This window comes from Danio rerio, chromosome 7 (genome assembly GCF_052040795.2).
Source record: "Danio rerio strain M-AB ecotype USA chromosome 7, GRCz13ab, whole genome shotgun sequence".
Taxonomy (NCBI): Eukaryota; Metazoa; Chordata; class Actinopteri; order Cypriniformes; family Danionidae; genus Danio; species Danio rerio.
This window is the reverse complement of record NC_141027.1, coordinates 11,372,280-11,394,973: the sequence shown is the minus strand read 5'-3', so window position 1 is coordinate 11,394,973 and position 22,694 is coordinate 11,372,280. Positions and strand designations below refer to the sequence as shown.

Sequence of the window (22,694 nt, the reverse complement as noted above, 5' to 3'; positions counted from 1 at the left end):
CCAAGTTGTGCTCGCTGCAGAGCCATTTGAGGAGAGCTGAGCTCCAGCGAGGGGGAGCTTAAGCTTGAGCTCCACCTTTTTTGCACTTCTTCTACGAGTGATGTCACTGGGGGTAGGGTTAGGGGTGGGGTTGGTGTACGCATTAATACAGCTTACAGGAGGAGGAGCGACAGCTCATGCTCCCCCTCGCTGGAGCTCAGCTCTCCTCAAATGGCTCTGCAGCGAGCACCCTCTCAATTAATCAAGCATTTTAATCTTTCAACTGAAATGTCGCACAATAAGTTTTGAGAAACAACATTTTTAATGACTTGAAATAAATACTCCAGTACATGCATGATAAAAAGTCAAATAAAAATGAGGGTGTGGGCGAAGGGGAAAAAACAAAAACAAACACAGCACATTAAAATATAATTGTAAGTCTTGTAAATAGTGTAAAACCTATGGCACACACTCACAGCAGCTTTTACTCATTACAAATTCACACACGGAATACACACAAAATGACGCTGATGATTCCTACAGATCTCAATGACATCCATTCAGCTCAACACTGAGGTAAAGACTTTCAGTTTCATTTTAAGGCTTCTGTTGTATCGACCGCTTTTGGCCATTTTCTCAAACCGACAAGAGGATTTGCAAAAGGCGTCAGTTTTAGTAAAAGCTACTTTTTAATTTCCTCCCCCCGGTCACATCCAGTATGACAAAAACCTACAAGTGTAACCTTGAGTGAAGTTGACTGCCAAGAAATGTTAATTCAGATGCATAAACACTACAATTATTCATACTAGGGCTGGGCGATAGAGCTAAACATATCATACCACAATATTCGTACAAGTTTAGTTGGTGTTTTTCCCATTCATTTTAGAAAAGACTAAGTTGGTGAACATGCAAAATATTAGTTATATTTATGTCAATGTATGTCCTGTTTGCATATTGTAGTTAGACATTGCAAATAAAAAAAACTCCAGGATTTTGATTGGTGTTAAATGGATTTTTGACACAAAAAAAGAGTTTTTGCATTTAGTCAAGTAAACTTTAGCTAAAATGTAGGTCACATTATTTTAAGGGACAATTCTCACTATTAACAAACCATTAACTATGACTTTAAGCTCAATATATTCCCAACTTGCTGCTTATTAATAGTAATTATGGTCATAGTTGTGTTTTGGTATTGGTAGGCATAGGGATGTTGAACGAGATCATGCAGATTTTATAAGTACTTATTAACAGCCAATAACAGGTAATAAGCCAATAGTTATAATTGAGAATTGGTACTTAAACTTAAGTGTTACCAAAACTTGCTAATCATCCAACTGAATTTACTTATATATATATAAGTATAGTGCTCAGAATAATTGAGTACAGCCCATTTTGAAAATTTATATTTGTATCTATTTCAGTGAATATCAATGTCAATGTATTTTGGTGCATTCACAAACAGATTTATTTACCAGATATATTTATTCAAACAATATTTTAGTTACCAAACATATTAAGAAATTGAAAGATAATACAATTAAATTTGAGCAAAATTTTGCAAAAAAAATTACAACCCTCAAAATGTCAGCTAAAATGTAGTTGAAATTTTGTAGGTTGTAATTTTGTTTTTTTTGTTTTTTGCAAAATGTTATTGTTTTTTTGCTTCTCTTAATTTTTTCTCTTTTTTTTAAATTTGTATTTAATATTTTTTATAACATAAATTTGGCTCTACTAGTTTTTAGACCATTATCGTAAGTTATTTTGTTAGATAAGCTCCAGATTTAACTTCAGTACTGACTAATCTGATGTATATGCACAAATATAATATTGTATGCCTTCCTATTAAAAATATGAATTTTCAAGAGCGATTTGTGAGGGGCGTGCTTATACATGTTGAGCACTTTATGTAGATTCTGAAGAATCTGATATCACGATATTTTATTCTTCACAAGATAGTTTGAATAGCACTATTTGACAGTTTTCTGGGTAGTCTGACAGTATTCAGAGAGAGAAATTAAATAATTACAATGCAACATTATATATATACATCATACTTTGTCTGGTTTCTTTTCCAAATTTATTATATATATATATATATATATATATATATATATATATATATATATATATATATATATATATATATATATATCTTGCAGATCAAGTAAAAATATTGTTTTGTTTTCGCCTTCTGATGAAATAAGTCAAAATTAGGATTTTTCCCTAAAACAAGTTAAATCATTTGCCAAAGGGATAATTAAAGTAATCTTATTTTCACTTTGAAATGTATGTATGTAGACTAGAAACAAGACAAAAATTCTATGAAAGAAAAACATTTATTTTTTTCCATCAATTGTATAAATAGTTAAATATAATTAATTTTGCTACAACTCCAAACGTCCTACTTTTTTGTGCCCAAAGGCTCTTGAAAAGCTCAATCAAAGGCCTTAAAAACACATGCAACTGATCAACTTTCATTCTTATAGTTAAACTTATGGGTAAGCATGACTCTACAAATCAGATGTGTACTGTGGCTCCTGGTCAACAGTAATTCAGTCTCAACACTGCAAATCTTGTGATGTGGCTATTGCAGATTGAAATATTGATGCTGAAATTATATATTGTGCATTCCTAAAAAAAATATATATATTTATATATATATATATATATACACATATATATATATATATATATATATATATATATATATATATATATATATATATATATATATATATATATATATATATATATATATAGTTAAAGTCAGAATTATTAGCCTATTAGCCCCCCCCCCTGAATTTTTTTTTTTCTTTTTTAAATATTTTCCAAATGATGTTTAACAGAGCAAGGAAATTTTCTGTCTGATAATATTTTTTTCTTCTGGAGAAAGTCTAATTTATTTTATTTTGGCTATAATAAAAGTAGTTTTACATTTTTTAAATACCATTTTATTAGCCCCTTTAAGCTATATTTTTTCGATAGTCGACAGAACAAATCATCGTTATACAATAACTTGCCTAATTACCCTAACCTGCCTAGTTAACCTAATTATCCTAGTTAAGCCTTTAAATGTCACTTTAAGCTGTATAGAAGTGTCTTGAAAAATATCAAGTAAAATATTATTTACTGTCATCATGGCAAAGATAAAATAAATCAGTTATTAGAAATTAGTTATTAAAACTATTATGTTTAGAAATGTGTTGAAAAAAAAAATCTGCTCTCCATTAAACAGAAACTGGGGAAAAAATTAACGGGGGCTAATAATTCTGACCTCAACTGTGTGTGTGTGTGTGTATATATATATATATATATATATATATATATATATATATATATATATATATATATATATCACATGTCTTTTGTTAGCTTATGTCTTAATCAAAATGCCTGATGCTGTTTAATTTATTGTAAAAAAAAAAAAAAAACTTTGACATTCCACAATGTTAAATCATCAATAAAACCAAAACAAATCCAATATTCACTGCGTCGCCCAGCCCTAACTCATACCATGTGGGGTTAAACCTGATTAGATTCTTTGGTACTTCAAAAAAATAATAAGAATAAAATCAACTAAAACATAACAATTGAACAGGGTGCCGGGGAGGACTTAATTCACAGAATGAGAGTTAACTGGCGGTAAAGTTCTAGGTGAGGATCGTTCCCTTAGTGCCTGAGACAGGAGTGTGCATCCATCAGAGACGGCACATGCTGAGTTTCGTAGCCGCTCCCGATAGACGGGCATCTGCTGGCTGCTTTCGGGGTGCTGGGAAATATCCCTGAGGCCTTGAGTTAGGAGCACGCAGGCCGAAACCACGCTCATGGCGCCGCCCAGAACCGCAGTCTGCACCCCTTTGCCATCAGGGGTGATGCTGGCGGCTTTGCCCAGGAATTGCGGCTCTGTGGCGAATCCCACCAAAGCATGCACGGCCTGGATGAGCGGCCCGCTAAAGAGGACGCATCGGTTCCGGGTCAGCTCGCTGGGACAGGCTTTGAGCTCGCGGACACACGCTAACAGAGCTGTAGCACTGGTGCTCATGCACTTGACACTAGCTTTAAACTGCTCCTTAGCGAACTTATCCTTAGATTTATCACTGGCCAGAGAAGAGGCGTCCGTGAGCATGGTGAGGTTCTTCAGGATGTTCTGCGAGACCTCCAGAAGAAGCGGAGGTGTTAGATCCCCCACTGCTGTGAGGCGCAGAATGTTGCATGTTTGCTCCACTTCATGCCGGCATCGAGTGACTTTATACCGATCCACCAGGCCTGAAACTGCAGCTTGAGACCCCGGGATCTCCACGGCTGCTAAATAAGCAGCGTGCGCTGAATACTCGGTCAATGAGACCACCAGATCCCCCATCTCCACCAGCCGGTCGCCGACCTCCAGGAACTTCCCCATGTTGAGTTGGCTCTGAATGTCATGAACGATAATAGACAGCTCCTTGGTTCTGGCGATCACTGTGTCGCGGCATTTCTCGAAGGTCTCAGCCACAGGCTGGCCTTCAGTGTTCACCACCGGCCTGGTTTCGCTGGACAGCAGGAGCAGGTCGGCCACCAGCTGCATTTTGCTCTTGCATGCGTCGCAGACGGATAAAAGTCTTTTCCTTTGTTGCAAGCTGCCGCTAAGGATGTTGGTAGGAACCTCGCTATCTGATTTTCCCGAGCCACTACTAGCCATAGTAGTGTGGTCGCTCTAATGTTCAAAATAAAGATGGCAACACACACTCTTGTGTGGTAACATGTGCCTCATGTCATTTTCTTCAGTAAATTAAAAGACTTCCACAGCTTCTCACGGAGTGAAACTGGCCTATGATGTCCTTCAGAAGAAAAATAAAGTCCATTCAGCTTGTTTGCGAAAACATGAAACTTCACTCGATGCACTCGGAATAGGAGGGAAGTACTTCAGAAAAATATATATATTTTTTGTTTAACTAATGTTGACGAAAGATCTAATTAAATATCCCTTCAATCAATTAATCAATCAATAAAACTGAGTAGCCTATTGTTTAAATAATCTGATATAGCTGTGCATAATCACCCTCCTCAAAAAAAATTCACAACTACCTTTGTGAAGGTAGGGCTAGTCTGTTCAGTTTCACAGGTTGTCAATGTTGCTCCAACAATGCAAAGAAACCAAAAACACTCTCTCTCTCTCTCTCTTTAAAAAATAAAAATACAGGAAAAGGGCTATTGCAGTGCCATGTACGAGAAGATGCCCGGATAAAGGCAAAGTGCAGGTTGACTTCCAGAATCGCTACGTATCATTTCAGGTGTTCTTCGTGCCATGTAAATGACTTGCATTTAGATCCACGTTTAACAATGTGATTCTGCTGCTGCTGCTGATGATAATAATGATGATGTATTGACCCTCTTGCTGATCCTCCCACCGAAGCGAGACGCGTGTGCGCCCCGCCGCCAACGGCACCATCATCCCGCGACAAATCCAAAACTCGTCAGACGTTCTAGAACGACTTCCAGCCGTTCCTTTTTCGAACACAATCCAAGTTCCGTGGGAAAACTCAGTTCCTTATGCATATCTATTGTCCACACGCCCTCTCCAGCAGAAAAGTGACGGACATCAAGAGGCAGATAGTTTCGCTTTCGCCTGCCATTCCGTTAATGGGAGTTTTAATACAGTTTCCGAAATCGGTAACGAACTTGGTTTACCGTTGAAAGAGTCGCGCGTCGGTTGTGAGTCTCCCGCTACATCTTGCGTTTCAGGAAGCGGCGGGAGGGTGTGGCTGAGTAGCCTGTTAGCTTCCCTCAAACTCTGCTACTTTTACACCCTCCGCAATCATCATTTCTGTCCACAAAGACAAACACACTCATTGTTTTGGTGTTCGCCAGCCGCTTAGCAGATTCGCTTATTTTTCTGCGGTAACGGCGCGTTCATTTCTCACCCAGTCATCATTTCCCGAGGCCCCGATGTGAGACTCAACTACCGGTCTGAGGGCTGAAAGTTACACCCAAAGAGGAATTCAAGAGACGTCCCTTGTGTTTCCCTTTCAGTTCGTTTTGTTTTCCTTGTTTCTGCTGTTTTGTCTCCAGTTTGCGCTTTCCTGTAAGTCCAACAGGTACTCTCGCGTGTGGGTATTTACTCCTTTCACAACGTTCGCATTCAGAGCGGCACAGAGCGGGTAATTCTTTGTTTAACGGAAACGCCGGCCACATTAATATGCATTGTTATTTTCCTTAATATTTCAGGTCCGTAGCCCGCCTGGTGAAAGGGGTGGTTCTTTTTTTACCTTCAAAAACTGTACCTTTTTGGGGGTTATTCGCCTCATTTTCTATTTAATTCTGAAATTTTAATACTGCATTTTTTGTGACATTTTAAGCACTGTTTTTAGCTGAATTAGCTTGTTGGGGGTCATCATAACCATATGTTTTGATGTACCAAAAACATTTTCTAAACATTTAGAGCAAAGAAGCATGAATAAATACTTATTTTTAAAATACAAATGTATCATATTAGAAAAAAAAGGAATCTGTTTAAGTTTTAAATTAAAAACTGTGGTCTATTACCATTTATTAGGCAAATAACTAACTAGCCAGCCCATTCAACTTTCCTCAGTCAGAATTTGGCCCTTTGAATAATAAAAATGTTGACGTACTAATAATAATAATGTAGAGCTTTAGCCAAAATAGTATTTAAATTAATTTTAAAATGGGTCTCTTTTAGTGCTTCACACCTTTTTATTGGTCATTTTTTTGTTTAAAAACAATACAGTACTGAAAGATGACGTCTCTTGAGTCAGATTGTGTTTTCTTGAACAGATGGATGTTGGACTTATGAGAAATAATTGTTTGCATTGATCAAAACTGATTATCTCAAATCACAGCGAAGCAACAGCCAATGATTCCACTTAGTCTTAAAGCCTTTTTTAATGGGTTATTTTCACAATTTATGATGGCATAGCAGCCAAAATAACACAAATGAGCTCATGTGGGAAAAATTTTGGACCTTTGTCTTTCTTTCGAACCACTTTAGCATATACAAGTACACCCCTCACAAATCTCTCTTTTAAATGTATATTTTTCATAGAAAGCTATACAATGTTATATTTGTGCATATACATTAGATTAGTCATTACTGAAGCCAAATCTGGAGCTTATCTAACAAAATAACTTATGATAAAGGTCTAAAAAACTAGTACAGCCAAATTTTTGTTGTCATTTGCAATATTTTGTTTGAATTTAATTGTATTATATTTCAATTTCTGAAGATGTTTGGTGACAAAAATATTCTTTTATAACAACTCGTAGTACAATATCTAAATGTTAAAATAAAAAGACAATATATCAAACATCTAAATATTAAGCTATTATTAAAATGATCAATATTCTTAATAATATATCTACTTACATTTCATATTAACACTAAAAAACACTGCTGCACCTATAGGAATTATGTGAAATATTTGATTTAAAAAAAAATAATAATAATAGGAAGTTCATTCCACTGTGGCGGCCCGATAAATAAGGGACTAAGCCGAAGGAAAAATAATGAATAATAGTAATAATTACATGTGATTTTAATTTTGAATTAATTTTATTATCTGTTTAATAATTCACACCATTTAGGCATTAATACAATGATGATAATAATATAAATACATTTACTACTACTGATGATGATAATATAAATACAAGTAAATTGTGAGAAGGTTATTTTAAATTTGAAATATTTTTCTCAATTTAGAAGAACCTATGAATATTATTATTTATTTTGCTGTTTAGTTAGTGGTGGTTCATTCTGCTGTAAAGACCCCTGCTAACTAATGGGACAAAGCCAAAGGAAAATGAAGGAATGTTTAGTTAGTATATCTAGCATCAAGCTAGTTAGCTAGCTACATAAATATATAATATGCCTATGTACTATTGTTTTTTACAATATTTAAAATATTGTTTTTTGTGTTTATCTTTAATTTCAGTAGGTTTGGTCTTTATTAGGCAGTTGTACTATTACAACAACAATAAAACTGTTCGTTATGTTACAACAGAGTTCACTCGTATACTATGTAGGTATACACATTCGTTCAGAGCATTTATAACGCTAATTCGAGTAATAATAATATCGCCCTACCGCACTCATAAAAACAACAATGTGGCCATGAAACAGCTGATTCACCTTATGAAGGGAAATCGGATTCACCGCTGCAAAAGCTATGACGTAAATGCGCTATAGTACTTTTCATTGGACAGCAAGAGGCGTTGGGAGTACTGAGATCCAATCGGAAACAGCAGGGTTGGGCTGCAGTTCTGAAGACCCTCCCCTTTTGAATGGGAAGGGCTTTCGTGGAGTTATAAAACTAAGAGTCCTGTTAAAAATATATACACTCTCGCATAAGTTACATTTATGGCTACCATTTAAATATTAAATAAAGTACGCACATACCATATGCACATTACATTTCGTCTGATATTAAATTCTACAACAGTGTATTGCTAAACTCACTCCACAACAACAACACATGTTCTTCATATTCACTTTGTTTGGTCTGATGCCTCATGAAATTCCAGCAGAGTAAAGCTACTGTATTACACTGAGTGTTTGTGTGTAGTGTGTTTGATGTGAACTGAGGGCCGAGAGCTGTGTGTGAAAACACTGTGTGTCAGTTGTACAGCTGCGCAGGGCACCGTGCCATTGGGTGGGGTGTCCTGAGAGGAAGCTGCTCCGATTCTGTTGAATGAGCCTCACACTTCATATGCGGTCCATGCACATAAAACTACAGAGAAAAAAAAAAATCCCAAAATAAAACATTTTAGTTTGTTATCCAGAGTGTTTAGTTGTAACAGTTTTATTATTGAATAAATATATGCATTATACATGCACTTTTGTTTAAATGCAAATATAATTGATTTATGCATTTAAAAAAAACTGGTGTAACAGTGTTATGCAAACATTATGCATGCAGATTTCAAGTGCAGACATATTAAATAAAATAGGAAAATATATAAACCATCATAAATTATTAAAAGCACCAATCAAAAATAAATGTTTTGTTGGTTAAAATATCAAATGAAGCACTTTAAAGGTTACAAATGTCTTATTCATAAAGCTGTTTTTAATTTTTTTTTTTTATAGAAATTTTATTAATATACACTGCAAAAAAAATGCTTTTCTTACTTAGATTTTTTGTCTTGTTTCTAGTCTAAATATCTATAAATTCTTAAATCAAGAAGCATTTTCTAGACAAGTAAAACATACTGTCTTGTTTTAAGAAATAATATGCCACAATGAAGTGTGTTTTTCCTCAAATCAAGCAAAATAATCTTGTTTTTAGCTTTGTGATAAGATTATTTTGCTTACACCATTGGCAGATTATTTAGCTTGATTTAGGGAAAAATTCACTTTATTTTGCCATACTATTTCTCAAAACAAGATTATGTTTTGCTTGTCTAGAAACTGCTTCTTGATTTAGGAACTTTTAGATATTTGGACAAGAAACTAGACAAATTTTTTTTTTCTTTTTTTTTTTTTTTTGCAGTGTTGGCTTACCTTAGTACACCAAAACTCACAGCTGTAGTTTTATATACATTCATAGAATAAAATATCAAAAGACTAAGCATAACATTTTATATTTTGTTACCTCTTATTTGGGTATGTAGAGCATTTAGCAGTGACAGTTTTTTTCTTCGTAGAATGAATCTGAAAATAATGCATGTACTTTTGTTTAAATGCAAATATGATTGAATTATGTGCAAAATAAAATAAAATAAGAAATAAACCAAATAGCTATAAAAGTCTAATGTTAACAACAGCATGCATTTTTCAAGACATTGTAGAATTACTCACGCTAAATAAAAATAAATTAATAAACCAAAATTAATAAAAAAGTGCACCCTTCAAAATTAGGGGAATAATAATAATAATAATAATAATAATAATAATAATAATAATAATAATAATGTAAAGCACTTAGAACCCCTCAAAATGTGTTTATTAATTAATTTTAACCATTAATTTTAAATATCATGTACAGCCTTTAGTCACGAAACATTCATTCATTCATTAACCTTCCTCTTAGTCCCTTTACATTTACATTACAGTTTAAATGCAAATATGATTGAATTATGCATAAAATAAAATAAGAAACAAACCAAACAGCTATAACACTGTCTATGCACTTTCAAAACATTGTAGAATTATGCATACTAAACAAAATAAAAATATAATATATACACCAAAATAAATAAAAAAGTGCACCCTTCAAAATAAGGGTGTTGTTAAGTATATAAAAAAATAAATAATAATAATAATTATATTTTAAAGCACTTAGAAGCCCTCAAAACGTGTTTAATTCATTAATTTGAACTATTCATTTTTAAATATTATGTACAGCCTTTAGTCACTAAACATTCATTTATTCATTTTCCTTCCCCATAGTCCCTTTCACCAGTCCCCTCACCAGAGGTCATCACAGCGGAATGAACCACCAACTTATCCAGCATATGTTTTACACAGCCGCAAACCAACACTGGGAAACACCCACACACTCTTGCATTCACACACATACACAACAATTTAGTTTATTCAAGTCATCTAAAGCACATGTGTTTGGACTTGTGGGGGAAACCGGAGCACCTGGAGGAAACCCACAGCAACACGGGGAGAAAAAGCAAACTCCACACAGAAATGCCAACTGGCCCAGTTGGGACTCGAACCAGCCACCTTCTTGCTGTGAGTTGATAGTGCAAACCCCTGAGCCCCCGTGCCGCCTTTAAAATATGAAATAAAGCATTTTGAAGGTTACAAATGTCTTATTCATAAATCTATTATTTATTAATTCATTTGAAATGAACGTATATACAGCCTTACCTCAGTAAACCAAAACTATAATGTTTGTTTTCTAAATATATACATTTTTTATATTTTAGTGTTTCTTCATTCGGTATTTATATAAATCAAAGACATTTGTATATACATTCAGAGAATAAAATGTCAACATTTTAATATTTTGTTTTATATGGATGTTTTATATGGAAAAAAATTATATTAATTACTGTTGTAAAATAATGAGTTAATAAGTAAATTTAGTAAATTACTAAGCAGCATGGGAGATCAGAAAAGGCTGCCTTGAATAAAAATATAAAGAGAAAAGTATATATATATATATATATATATATATATATATATATATATATATATATATATATATATATATATATATATATATTAATATAAATAATAATGATTTAAATATAATATAAAATAAAAACTAATATTTACATACATCTGCAAAAGTGTGTGTATATATTATATATATATATATATATATATATATATATATATATATATATATATATATATATATATATATATATATATATATATATATACACACTTTTGCAGATGTATGTAAATATTAGTTTTTATTTTATATTATATTTAAATCATATATTTTCAGTAAAGGTGTCACGGTGGTGCAGTGGGTAGCACGATCACCTCACAGCAAGAAGGTTGCTGGTTCGAGTCCCTGTTTGCTCAGTTGGCATTTCTGTTTGGAGTTTGCATGTTCTCCCCGTGTTGGTGTGGGTTTCCTCTGGGTGCTCTGCTTTCCCCCACAAGTCTAAAGACATGCGGTACAGGTGAATTGGGTAAGCTAAGTTGTCCGTAGAGTATGTTTGAGGATGAGTGTGTATGGATGATTCCCAGTTATGGGTTGCAGCTGGAAGGGCATCCGCTGTGTAAAACATATGCTGAATAAGTTGGCGGCTCATTCCGCTGTGGCGACCGCAGGTTAATAAGTGACTAAGCTGAAAATAAAATAAATGAATGAATATTCTCAGTAACTTTCCCCATGGTTTCTCCACATATTTTCGTTTTACATGCTCAGGTTAGTGTAAATTAAGATTTTAGGGGACAGCACAGATATTACAGTTTTCTTAAATGATTTTAATACTCACTGTTTATCTTAATAATACGTTATCTCGCAACAAATAAGTAAAAGAAACAAGGCAACTATAAACCATGTGACCACACCGACACACCCTCTTCCTGAGACGAGCGGACGGATTTCATCCAATCAGCGAGCTCCAGGTTTAAAGATGGCGTCTTCCGTCGGCTGCAGGACTCTGTCAGTATTGTTTTTACTTGTATTATTCATAACCGTTCATTGCACAGACACTAAACCCAAAAAGAAGAAGGATATACGGGATTATAATGATGCAGATATGGCCAGACTGCTGGAGGAGTGGGAGGTAAGAGCGAATTTACCTTAACAGCTGCAGTCATTCGGTCATGTGCCTCGAATGTACCACGGTAAGTTGGTTTTACATTCGCACATTCGTTCATTTTAACGGTCTTTCTACATTGCTTACGATTTGCAAATGACGTTTTTCAGAAATTATAACGTTATAATTAAGGAGAATGTCCGAATGTGTGAGTATTAAATCAAATTTACCTCAATCAGTAGCTGAAATACCATCAATGCTAACGTTACTGCACAGCCCCAGTAAGTTAACGTTAACTGAATATCCTCCAGACTAACTTTTAGAAACGTTTGGTTTTCTATTTTGTTTATGTTGCTTTATGATGTTAACGTCAACCCGAGACTTTATTTGTTGTAGTAATAATAAATTTAGCTAAAGTTTTATATTCGCACATTCGTTCAGTGACAATTAGTGACAGGCTCTCTGCATTGTTTACCATAGTAATTTTAATATTCGGTCTGAAATCGCATGTAAATGTGACAACATTAACACTATTTATTTCAGTGAAGAATGTTCTACTTCTGTAGTCATGGCTGCTAATATGATTTCACTATTTAAAGTCTGCAAATAATATTTTACCGAAATTATATTATTAAGAAGAAAGTCTGAATGTGCGAATATAAAACCAACTTTACCTCAATCAGTAACCGCTGAAATACCATCACTGCTACAGCAAAACCACAGTAAATTAATATCCTCCACTCTAGCTTTCCGAAACATTTACTTTTCTACTTTATTTCTGTTGCTGTATGATGTTGATTTCAACCCGACACTTTATTTATAGTAATAATAATGCATTTTGGTAAAGTTATTATATTTGAACATTCGTTTACTGACAGGCTCCCTATATTGTTTACCATTGTACTTTGAATATTCGTTCAGAAACTACATTAGTACTATTATTTGAGCGTGAACAATGTTATACGTTGATAGACATTGGCTGCTAATATAATTTCACTATTTACAATTTGCATATAATACTTTTCTGAAATACTGTTAAGGATAAAGTCCCAATATATGAATATAAAACCAACTCAATTACTCAATTCATGAAATTCACAGTTTAGACAAAGAAATAGTAAAACATCAATCACAGTGACGTTTTTTTAGTGTAGGTGCAAGATTTATAATTTAAATGTCAAAATTTTGTCTTGAATTGTTTTATTTTATATTATTTTGTAAATATACTGAATAAATAAAATAAAAAAAGATAATTTCAGATAGATTTGTAGATAAAAACAGCCAAACAATGTTATAGCAGGAAAGCTTTAAAATGTTTTTGCATATTCACTCATTTTATAGGGACACTCCTTAAGTCAAAGGTTGCTTTCAAACATGGTTTACTAAAGAAAAAGAAATAAACCACGGATATGTGCATTCATAAAGTGTTTAATTGTAATGGGATGATTTAAAGGTAAGCTGTTTAAATATTACTTAGATTTGCATTATAAGCATAAGTGTATAATTACAAAAATATAAGATAAATGTTTAAATTTAGGTAATTTACATAAAAGAAAACAAAAGTTGATCAAAGTGCTTCACAATTACATACTGTGTACCCTGGCCTACACACAAGTTTTGGATCAAATCCTGAGTTTAGGGCTGCATTATCGATATTGCAATGTGCGCATCACCAGTAGTCACAACGCAAGATCTGCAATGTTGAGTCTAGGCATGGGCCGGTATAAGATTCTGATGATATGATAACTTTGTATAAAAAAGTCAAGGTTTCTTCTCTATATATATATATATATATATATATATATATATATATATATATATATATATATATATATATATATATATATATATATATATATATTTTTTTTTTTTTTTTTTTTTTTTTTTTTTTTAATGTCTGGGTTAAAAAACTAAAGATTTTTATTCCCCTTTGAATACAAAATATTTCATTTTTTTGTAAGATTTATAATATTTTGGAGCAGTAAACATGTCAGGCTAAATAACGAAAATGAATCATTGACTTCTGCTGTCTTCATTATTTAAAAAAAAAACAGATTTCTTTATAATTTAAAACGGCATCTTCGGAGATGTTTTCAACTGAAGATACTGTTGTTCTAAAAAAAAAGAAAAGAAAAAAAAGTAAATTAAAAAAAATCTTACATATACCATGAATTACATGAATTATAGTTGACCAGAACCCACAGAACATGTGATTTATTAACCATGCTAAAATGAACCATAATAGAGTGAAAGTTGATCATTTGCATGTGTTTTTAAAGCCTTTGATTGTGCATTTTTAAGAGTGTTTGGGCACAAAAAAAGTATGTTTGGAGATTTTAACATAAGATTAGTTGTTTTTTAATTACTTGAATGTTTCTAGTCCAAATAACTACATTTCAAAGTGAAAATAATATTATTTTAATTACCCCATTGGCAAATAATTTAACTTGTTTTAAGGAAAAACTCCTAATTTTGACTTATTTCTTCTGAAGCGAAATAAAACAATATTTTTACTTGATCTAAAAAAAGTTTTAGAAATTTGGGCAAGAAACGAAATGAAACAAAGCAATACTTATTTTTGCATTGTGATTATTCAATTCCTGTATCTGAATGTACAGAACTCTCCAGTTCTTACCCAGTAGGGCAATTTAAACAATCTTGTGTAATAATAGTGCTTCATTTGATAATCTTGAATAATAAAATATCGCAATATCAGATTTTTCCATCATGCAGTCTTACTGGAGTTCAAGCAAAAGTTTGTATCAAGCGTTATGAAACCACTTGATTTGATCTTTACTGCACTCATGTGTCATGTGATTGGCTGCCTGCTGCACTCATGTTGTTTGATTGGTTATTTGGTGCACTCGTGTGCTGTGGGATTGGCTGTTTACTGCACTCATGTGTTGTTTGATTGGCTGTTTGGTTCACACGTCACACTTTCAGCTCCATGCAGTCCAAAGGTAATCATAAACTTTGAATTAACAAAGACGATGAGTTAACAAAGCAAGTTCATGCACTCTAAATGTGTAAAACCACTTAAACGGATCTTAACCCACAAGGGTTTCTTTGTTTTTGTCAACTTGAAAGTGTTTCCTGGGTAACAGGGAAGCCTCTTCAATGTCAACTATGATGTTCAGAGGTAAGAGTAAAAAACACACAGAAAGCAGAGGGGTATTGCACTAATATAGAGTAAAGAAAGCCAGGATAGCAGAAAAAGCGTGGCTTGACCTAGTTTAATCAGCCCATGCTGGCTTAGTCTGTTGCACATTAGCTGATCCAGGAAAAGAAAGTGCTGCTTGGTCAAGCCTGGTTTAGATAGTAAGGATTAGTCTTGTCATGATAGTGTAATTTCGGTACCAATCGGTACAGGAATTTTATGAACATCCATTTCCCACTAACATTTGAGCTCTGTTGAGCGCGTTCTTAAACACTGCTGATTTGCCATTTTGTTCATATGCCTAAAAGAAATGTAATTGGACGTGAAGGGCATCAGTTTATCAAGTGCAAACACATATACAGGAACACTGAAGCATTTTAAAGCCTCGAAGATTAGCTCGTCTGTTTATAAGCTGACATTCGAGCGATCCGCTGGATAATCGACTGAACTTCGTGGCTTTACATTCCCTCTATCTCTGTTTGCACTCGGTGAACAACAGGATGATCTCCACAGCCAATCACAATCATTTACTCTGCAAGTAAACTAACTTTTGTGCAACAGCCCTCAGATGTTTTTTTCTAGCAGTGACGACGTCAATGAAACATCAGCGTTTCTCATCAGCATCTTCTCATTTATTACAGAAAGATGACGACATTGAGGAGGGAGACTTGCCCGAGCACAAAAGGTCTCCTCCACCAATCGACTTCTCGAAAATTGATGCCTCCAAACCAGAAGAGCTCTTAAAGATGTCCAAGAAAGGCAAGACCCTGATGGTGTTTGCATCAGTGTCAGGGAACCCCACAGAGAAGGAGACTGAGGAGATCACGGGTCTGTGGCAGGGAAGCCTCTTCAATGCCAACTATGATGTTCAAAGGTAAAAAACACACATAAAGCAGAGGGGCATTGCACAAATATAGAGTTAAGAAAGCCAGGATAACCTGGGACATGTTTAATCGGCACATGCTGGCTTCGTATTTTGTACATTAGCTGATCCAGGATAAGAAAGTGCTGCTATGTCAAGCCTGGTGTAGATAGCAGTGATGCATGCACATTTGTGGCATTCTTAAGCCAGACTCAGGATCGGTCACAGAACAAATAAAACAAATACAGATAAAACTTGATGAGAGCCATTTCTGTAACGAGTTGAAAAACAACCAATCTGGCAACTCCCATGAGTCCCACTTATCTGAGAACTGTTGTTAGTTTTTGCAGAGACTTGACAGAAATGTATGAGGTGATGAAACGTCATCTAAAATAAGTCACTTGTGACTGTTACTCGATGAAGATTAGTTGCAATTTTATCTGATTAGTTTCTATTTAATCGTCATCAGTGCTTTTTAAAGGTGCAGTAGGTGATCTGCCAAAATGCTAAGCTACGCCTCCTGAAATTGCGAATGCGTCCACCGCGACACGACAGATACAACCCACTAGTTCATGCCATTTCCCAGGTATAAGTACATAGTGGTTGGCCCGGCAGGCGTGCAAGAATTACACTTATTAAACCACACTTACAAGCTATTTCAGAGCGAATATTCAAACTAGCATGGTAAACAGTATAGGAAGCGTGTCACAGGCTGTCATTGTTCAGAAATGACCCAATGTGAATATAAAAGCAGCTTCAGCTCAGTTAAGCAGACTAGGCGGAATAGCGCTATTTACTGATGTTTTGTTGTTAAACTAAATGTACATCTACATTATCGATGCTGTAAAAGGCCCTTATCAAACCAAAAATAGTCAAATCAAGCTTTCACCGGGAGATTTCAGTGGCTGAACAACACGTCTGTGCATAAAACCCATTCACAATACACTCTACATCAGCTCTGCATGAAGCTAAAATAGTTTTAAAACAGAACATTACCTGTATAAGAGAAATACCTCAGCCATGGTGTCGTCCTTCCTCCAGCGTGCAAAAATAACTCGGGTGTGATTCAGGAGTTTAAAAGATTTCAATTCAGCATTTGATTTCATGCCGGCGGGCAAGCCCAAATCTGCATTTGCTGACAGATTGAGTTACTTATCGCAATTATGGGAGATGTCGGTCTGACAATATTTAATTGGATGAACATTTTTAAGTTTTATGCCTTATCCAGAATATAAAAATACATATAAACACATTTAGATCATTTACTGTAATCCCTACTATTGTACTGTGAAGAGACTTTCAGCCAGCACAACAAAAAAATGTTTCTGAAGACAATCTAATCTTTAATCTAATTCATTTCGGTTTTCTTTCTTTATAATTGATTTTGTTTAAAGGGGACCTATTATACCCCTTTTTACAAGATTTAAAATACATCTCTGATGTCGCTAGAGTGTGCATGTGAAGTTTTAGCTCAAAATACCACACAAATAATGTTTTATAACTCTTTGAAACTGCCCCTTTTAGATTTGATCCTAATTGTGCTATTTTGGTGACTGTTGCTTTAAATTCAAATGAGATTGTGCTCCCAGCCCACATTTTAAAAGAGGGTGGAGCTATAAACGCCTGTGTGTCAGCATAGTGGCAGATTCAAACTCTAATGGTGGATGGCTGCTTCTTACGCAGGGCTGTCTATACGCTAATGAGGGAAAGATCATGAATAGTGGGCGGGGCTTTCCACCCCTGATGACACATACAAAGGGAGAATGTCAATCAAAGTGTCTCTACAAGTGTTTGTAATACGAAAGGATCTTATGAAATGCTGTTTTGTCACTACAGTCACCGTTTGTGCTCTTCTCGTTAGGTTTGTGGTGGGCTCTAACCGTGTGATCTTCATGCTGCGTGACGGCAGCTACGCCTGGGAGATTAAGGACTTTCTGGTGTCCCAGGACCGCTGTGAGGACGTGACCGTGGAAGGACAGGTGTTCCCTGGCAAAAATGCCAAGAAAGATGCCAAGGGGAAAGAGCAAAACGAGACCAAGAAGAAGGGTGACAAGAAAGCAGCCAACCGAGCGAACAAAGGCAAGCAGGAGCTTTGATACACTGGTGGTGTTAATGGGACTGAAGGAGCGTTTCTCCAGCAGGTGTTACCAGCGTACTTTGATGCACAGGTTACGAAAGCAAATCAGCCGTTCAGTTACTGTAGCTAACTTTATTATGTTTTCCACAGTCCATATCAAAGAATAAATCACTTTTATAATTACGTCATGCATTGTATTGATTGTTTTGTAATACTTTTACTAGGGTTGGGCCGATAGACGATAGACCCGCTCGCGAATAATACACACTTGCCCTGTTTACACTAGTACTTTCTTAGTATTAAAATGGCCATTTTGAACAAAAACTATCCACATCCTCACCGTGTTTTACCTAGCATTTCTTAACAGCTCTCCAACCGCTGAAAACGCAAATCATGTGACCACACGCACAGCCATACACACGTATAGCCACACACAGGCTGTTTCTCAATATGCGTTCTTCAGCGGTCTTGCGTCCTCGTGTTCTCGTGAAACGTCATCATCAGCTGCCTAAGTTCAGTTCCAATACTTAAGACCGCAAGTACGGAGGACGCGTGAAACTTCCCGGATGTGTTCTTGATATCGAGGATGCACTGATACAGACTTGAGCACCGAACTCGCTCTGGAAGTCCCAGAAGTCATTGCGACTGGAGGTGGGAAGCGCTGCATTTTATCTAGATTTATTATTAAAGTTCATAGATATGAACTATTTACCTCAGGAGTTTCCCTAAATGAAACGGTGAAAGTAAACATTACCATGGACATCTTAATAAAGGAATAAACACATTAAGGGTGTTTGTTTGCTGAAATTCGTATTGAAATCTGTTTTATTTATATTGTGCAACATATATTTATAATGTTTTTATGCAAAGTGTATATTTTGAAAAGGGGAAAAACAATAAATCGATGTATGAAGGCTGTAATGTTTAAATAATTTACCACTTAAAACACGTAAAGGTCATGTGACCATCAGGAAGAACGTAGCATCTCAATTCTCAAAGGACGCGTTCTCTGCCCTCGCGGTCTCCTGAGTTCGTTCTTCCGAGGACACCTGGCAAGACCGGTCTCCACAAGAGCACAAGTCCGTTCTCTGCGTTCTTGGAATTGAGAAACAGCCACACTGTCTTGTGCTCATCTGAGTTCCAGAGAGCAGTGCTCGTCGGACAGTTTATCAAGGATGTATCGCTGGATTGCGTCTCACTATAATTGTGATACTTAATTAATCTTGTTTCTATCTAACGACTCTTCAGTCTTTTGAATCTATAAGCTAACGTCACCGCGTCAGTACACTGCTTCAGTCTTTCATTTTCACAATAAGTCATTTTAGTGAAAACCTCAGATACTGTTGGTTGAGCACCTTTTTAACCGACCAACCTCCCGTGGAAAAAGTGATTGACATTTGTGTGCAACTTATCTTTATTTATTTATGATTTGTTCATGGGTTAAACAAAGACCATGCGGGTCAGGTAGTTGAAACAGTGGGCTACAAATAATTAATTTGTTATGAATTAATTAATTATTCATAAATAAATAATTCATCTCTGCCTATGACGATGATGCCATCGTCCATCGCGATGTTTCACATTAGACATTGTACCATGCCAAATTGGTCGACATCGCCCAACCCTAACTTTTACAGTACGGTTGTACAATTTATCATGAATGAATGATAAACATTGGGTCTCATTGACTAATAATTGCATATTTTTTTCTGAATTCATATGCACGTTTGTACTTTTCATCAAAACTTTTAACCTAATTCACAACACATGCAAAGTAGGGGTGTAATGGATTACGGCCCACACTTTAGAAAGCACGTGACCCGCGGATTAATAACTTTTTTGAACTTGTAGTTTAATCCAACATTTATAACAATCGCTGAGAGATCGCCTCCCGTGTCATTCAAATCACGCGAAAGGATTTAGGCTTCCCTGTAAAATATAACGATGACGGAAAAAGGTTATGGTGGGACCTAAATGTTGTCTTAGGTAATTAATTTAAGATGTCACTGTTTGTTTTGCCTGCATTGATGCATTCAGTTTAAAGCTGCACAATTAAACATAAAAGGTTTTGATCTCAATTCAAACCCACGCAACATGAATGATAAATGATAATGCGCCCAATCCATCCATTCAAATCTGCGTTTGATTGAGATGAACTCACCCATACACTCATTCACACACATTCATTACACTACGGACAGTTTAGGTTATCCAATTTACCTGTACCAAATGTCTTTGGACTGTGGGGGAAACTGGAGCACCCAAAGGAAACCCATGTTAACACAGGGAGAACATGCAAACTCCACACTGAAATGCCAACTGATCCACCCGAGGCTTGAACCAGCGACCTTCTTGTAATAAAGAAAGAAACTCATAAAGGTTTGAGACAAGAACGAGTAAAGGATGACAGAATTTTCAGTTTTGGGTGAACTATCCCTTTCATTGGCCACAAGGTGTCTGTTGTGCTAAAAATATATATATACATTATTTATTACTTTGACTGAATTAGCAGGCCATTTTATTACATGTTCAATTGTATAATATTAAAAAATAATGTAAGTGCCTTTTTATTTATTAATAAATGATATGTTTCCTTTTTAATCTGCCGCATTATTTTTCTCATTCGTTTGTATTTTGCTATGGCCAATTACACTGTATTTGTGTATTAATTTACCATATTCTCTTAATAATTCAGTCAAATCCATATTCTCCCAAATATTTCTCCTTCGAATCCTTTTATTTCCGCCTCGAATAAGTAAAACTGTAGTTTAAAAATGGTAGTCAATACAAACCATGGTTAATTGTCATAAAGTAGGCTATAATCCTGATATTATTATAGTAAATGTAATGTAATGTAAATAGTATTATTATTATTATTATTATTATTATTATTAATATTATCATTATTATTTTGAATGCCAAACTGTCTTTAAAACACTAGACTGTTTCCAGTTCACAGCCCTCAGTCTAGACAAAACATTTCTTGTTCATCATTCATTGTTATATCTGTTGACATTTTTCTTTGTGCAACAGCTAGTACAACACCAGCCGACTCGACTCGAAAATAATCTGATTTATCTGAACTGAGGGTTTACATAAACAGCTTGCAGAAGGATGCTGAAGTGCGTTTGTAACAAACGTGTCAGAAACGAACTGATCTGGAATCAGTCAAACAGCCGCTGGCACTGCGAAATGAATGCAGTCATTGCCCCAGTTTGAGAGAGAGCAGCATTAGCCGCTAATGGAGTAATCGATCATCCTTTCCCGCCGAAAAACACCCGATGCCAACATACCAGACAAAAACGTGAGTATACTGTGCGCTTTTCGACACTTTTACCGAATGATAAATGTCCTCAAATTCAACAAAAAATAATTATTTTATTATTTTTTTTGCAAGCAGTATTTCATCATCCTACATTGACACATTCGTCAAAGAGCTGACAGTGTTTTTATGACTGACTGGAGTCTGAAAGCCGAGGTAAAATGTTTCTGCGTGTTTCAAAACAACACGTAATTCCTAAGAACACTTTTGAAAAGGAATGTGTGTGTGTGTGTGTACACTGTAACACAAGTTTTGAATCATATGGCAAGCCGTTTTAACATTTAGGGTGAATTCAGGTAATCTGGGACACTTCACTTTTTGCAACATTGAGGTCATCTCTCTATTTCAATGTCTTTCTAACTTATAAAAACAACATATTAGACTTTTCTGAAATCCATAAGATATTTTCAACCACATAAGAAAACAGTATAGATATTTTACAGAAAAGAGCCATGATGCAAGTGATGCCACACCTATTAGTATTTTTGTGCCAAAAATATCTGCCTGAATTTGATAATCTGAGATGTGTGTATTTGGGCTGAAAAGATATATAATTGTCATATTTCTATGCATAACTTTACACATTTTTAAAAAGTGTGTGCGTGAGTATGTGTGTGATAGCGTAATTATGTTTGTGAGAGGGAGAGAGAGTTTGTGTACAGAACATTATACATTCCATTTCTGTAGCATCTTTCTGGCTAGCAGGTTTACTTAGCTTCTAGCTATTATGAATTTATGCTATATTTATTACCCGGATGTCCAGATCCAATCATGTGATCTCAGACTCGATCGGAAACGGGCGCTACCTCCCAATCATATATACTCTATATAAAATGACTTTGCAAAAAAAAAACCTGACCGGGACATCCCCAATTACCTCCAGTAGTCCACAATAACATGTGTAAGGATGGCTAAATCTCTCCATAATATTAAACCTTGAAAACTGTTATGGAACTCCACACGAGACAAGACCATGAAAATGGCCTGGCACTAAAACATTAAACTTTCTAATCTTAGAAGAAGATCAGCTTGTTGTTCAAGTTGTCTCGATCATGCATCCTGAGGCCCCCTCTTTGCCCTGGACTTTACCTTCTCCACCAGAGCAGCTCCACGCAGAGTGTCT

General features: G+C 35.1%; 2 protein-coding genes and 1 long non-coding RNA gene across 4 annotated transcripts in view; 2 read left to right on the top strand and 1 right to left on the bottom strand.

Annotated features, from left to right (window-relative positions):
- Window positions 1–3,369: 3,369 nt before the first annotated feature.
- Window positions 3,370–6,126, bottom strand: tlnrd1 (talin rod domain containing 1). The gene has a single exon (XM_087260471.1). The coding sequence runs from the start codon at window positions 4,655–4,657 to the stop codon at window positions 3,593–3,595; it is 1,065 nt and encodes a 354-aa protein (XP_087116597.1). The 5' UTR covers window positions 4,658–6,126; the 3' UTR covers window positions 3,370–3,592.
- A 5,877-nt stretch (window positions 6,127–12,003) lies between these two features.
- mesd (mesoderm development LRP chaperone) lies at window positions 12,004–20,850 on the top strand. 2 transcript variants are annotated; one of them, NM_001442058.1, is given in 3 exon segments: window positions 12,004–12,180; window positions 15,952–16,184; window positions 18,034–20,850. In NM_001442058.1, coding segments are annotated over 3 exon segments (621 nt in total). In that variant the 5' UTR covers window positions 12,004–12,027; the 3' UTR covers window positions 18,269–20,850.
- Window positions 20,851–21,260: 410 nt separating this feature from the next.
- Window positions 21,261–22,694, top strand: part of LOC141375310 (uncharacterized) — a 43,325-nt gene continuing 41,891 nt past the window's right edge. Inside the window, exon 1 of the long non-coding RNA XR_015495350.1 lies at window positions 21,261–21,553. This is a non-coding gene — a long non-coding RNA (uncharacterized LOC141375310). The remainder of the gene's footprint in view (window positions 21,554–22,694) is intronic.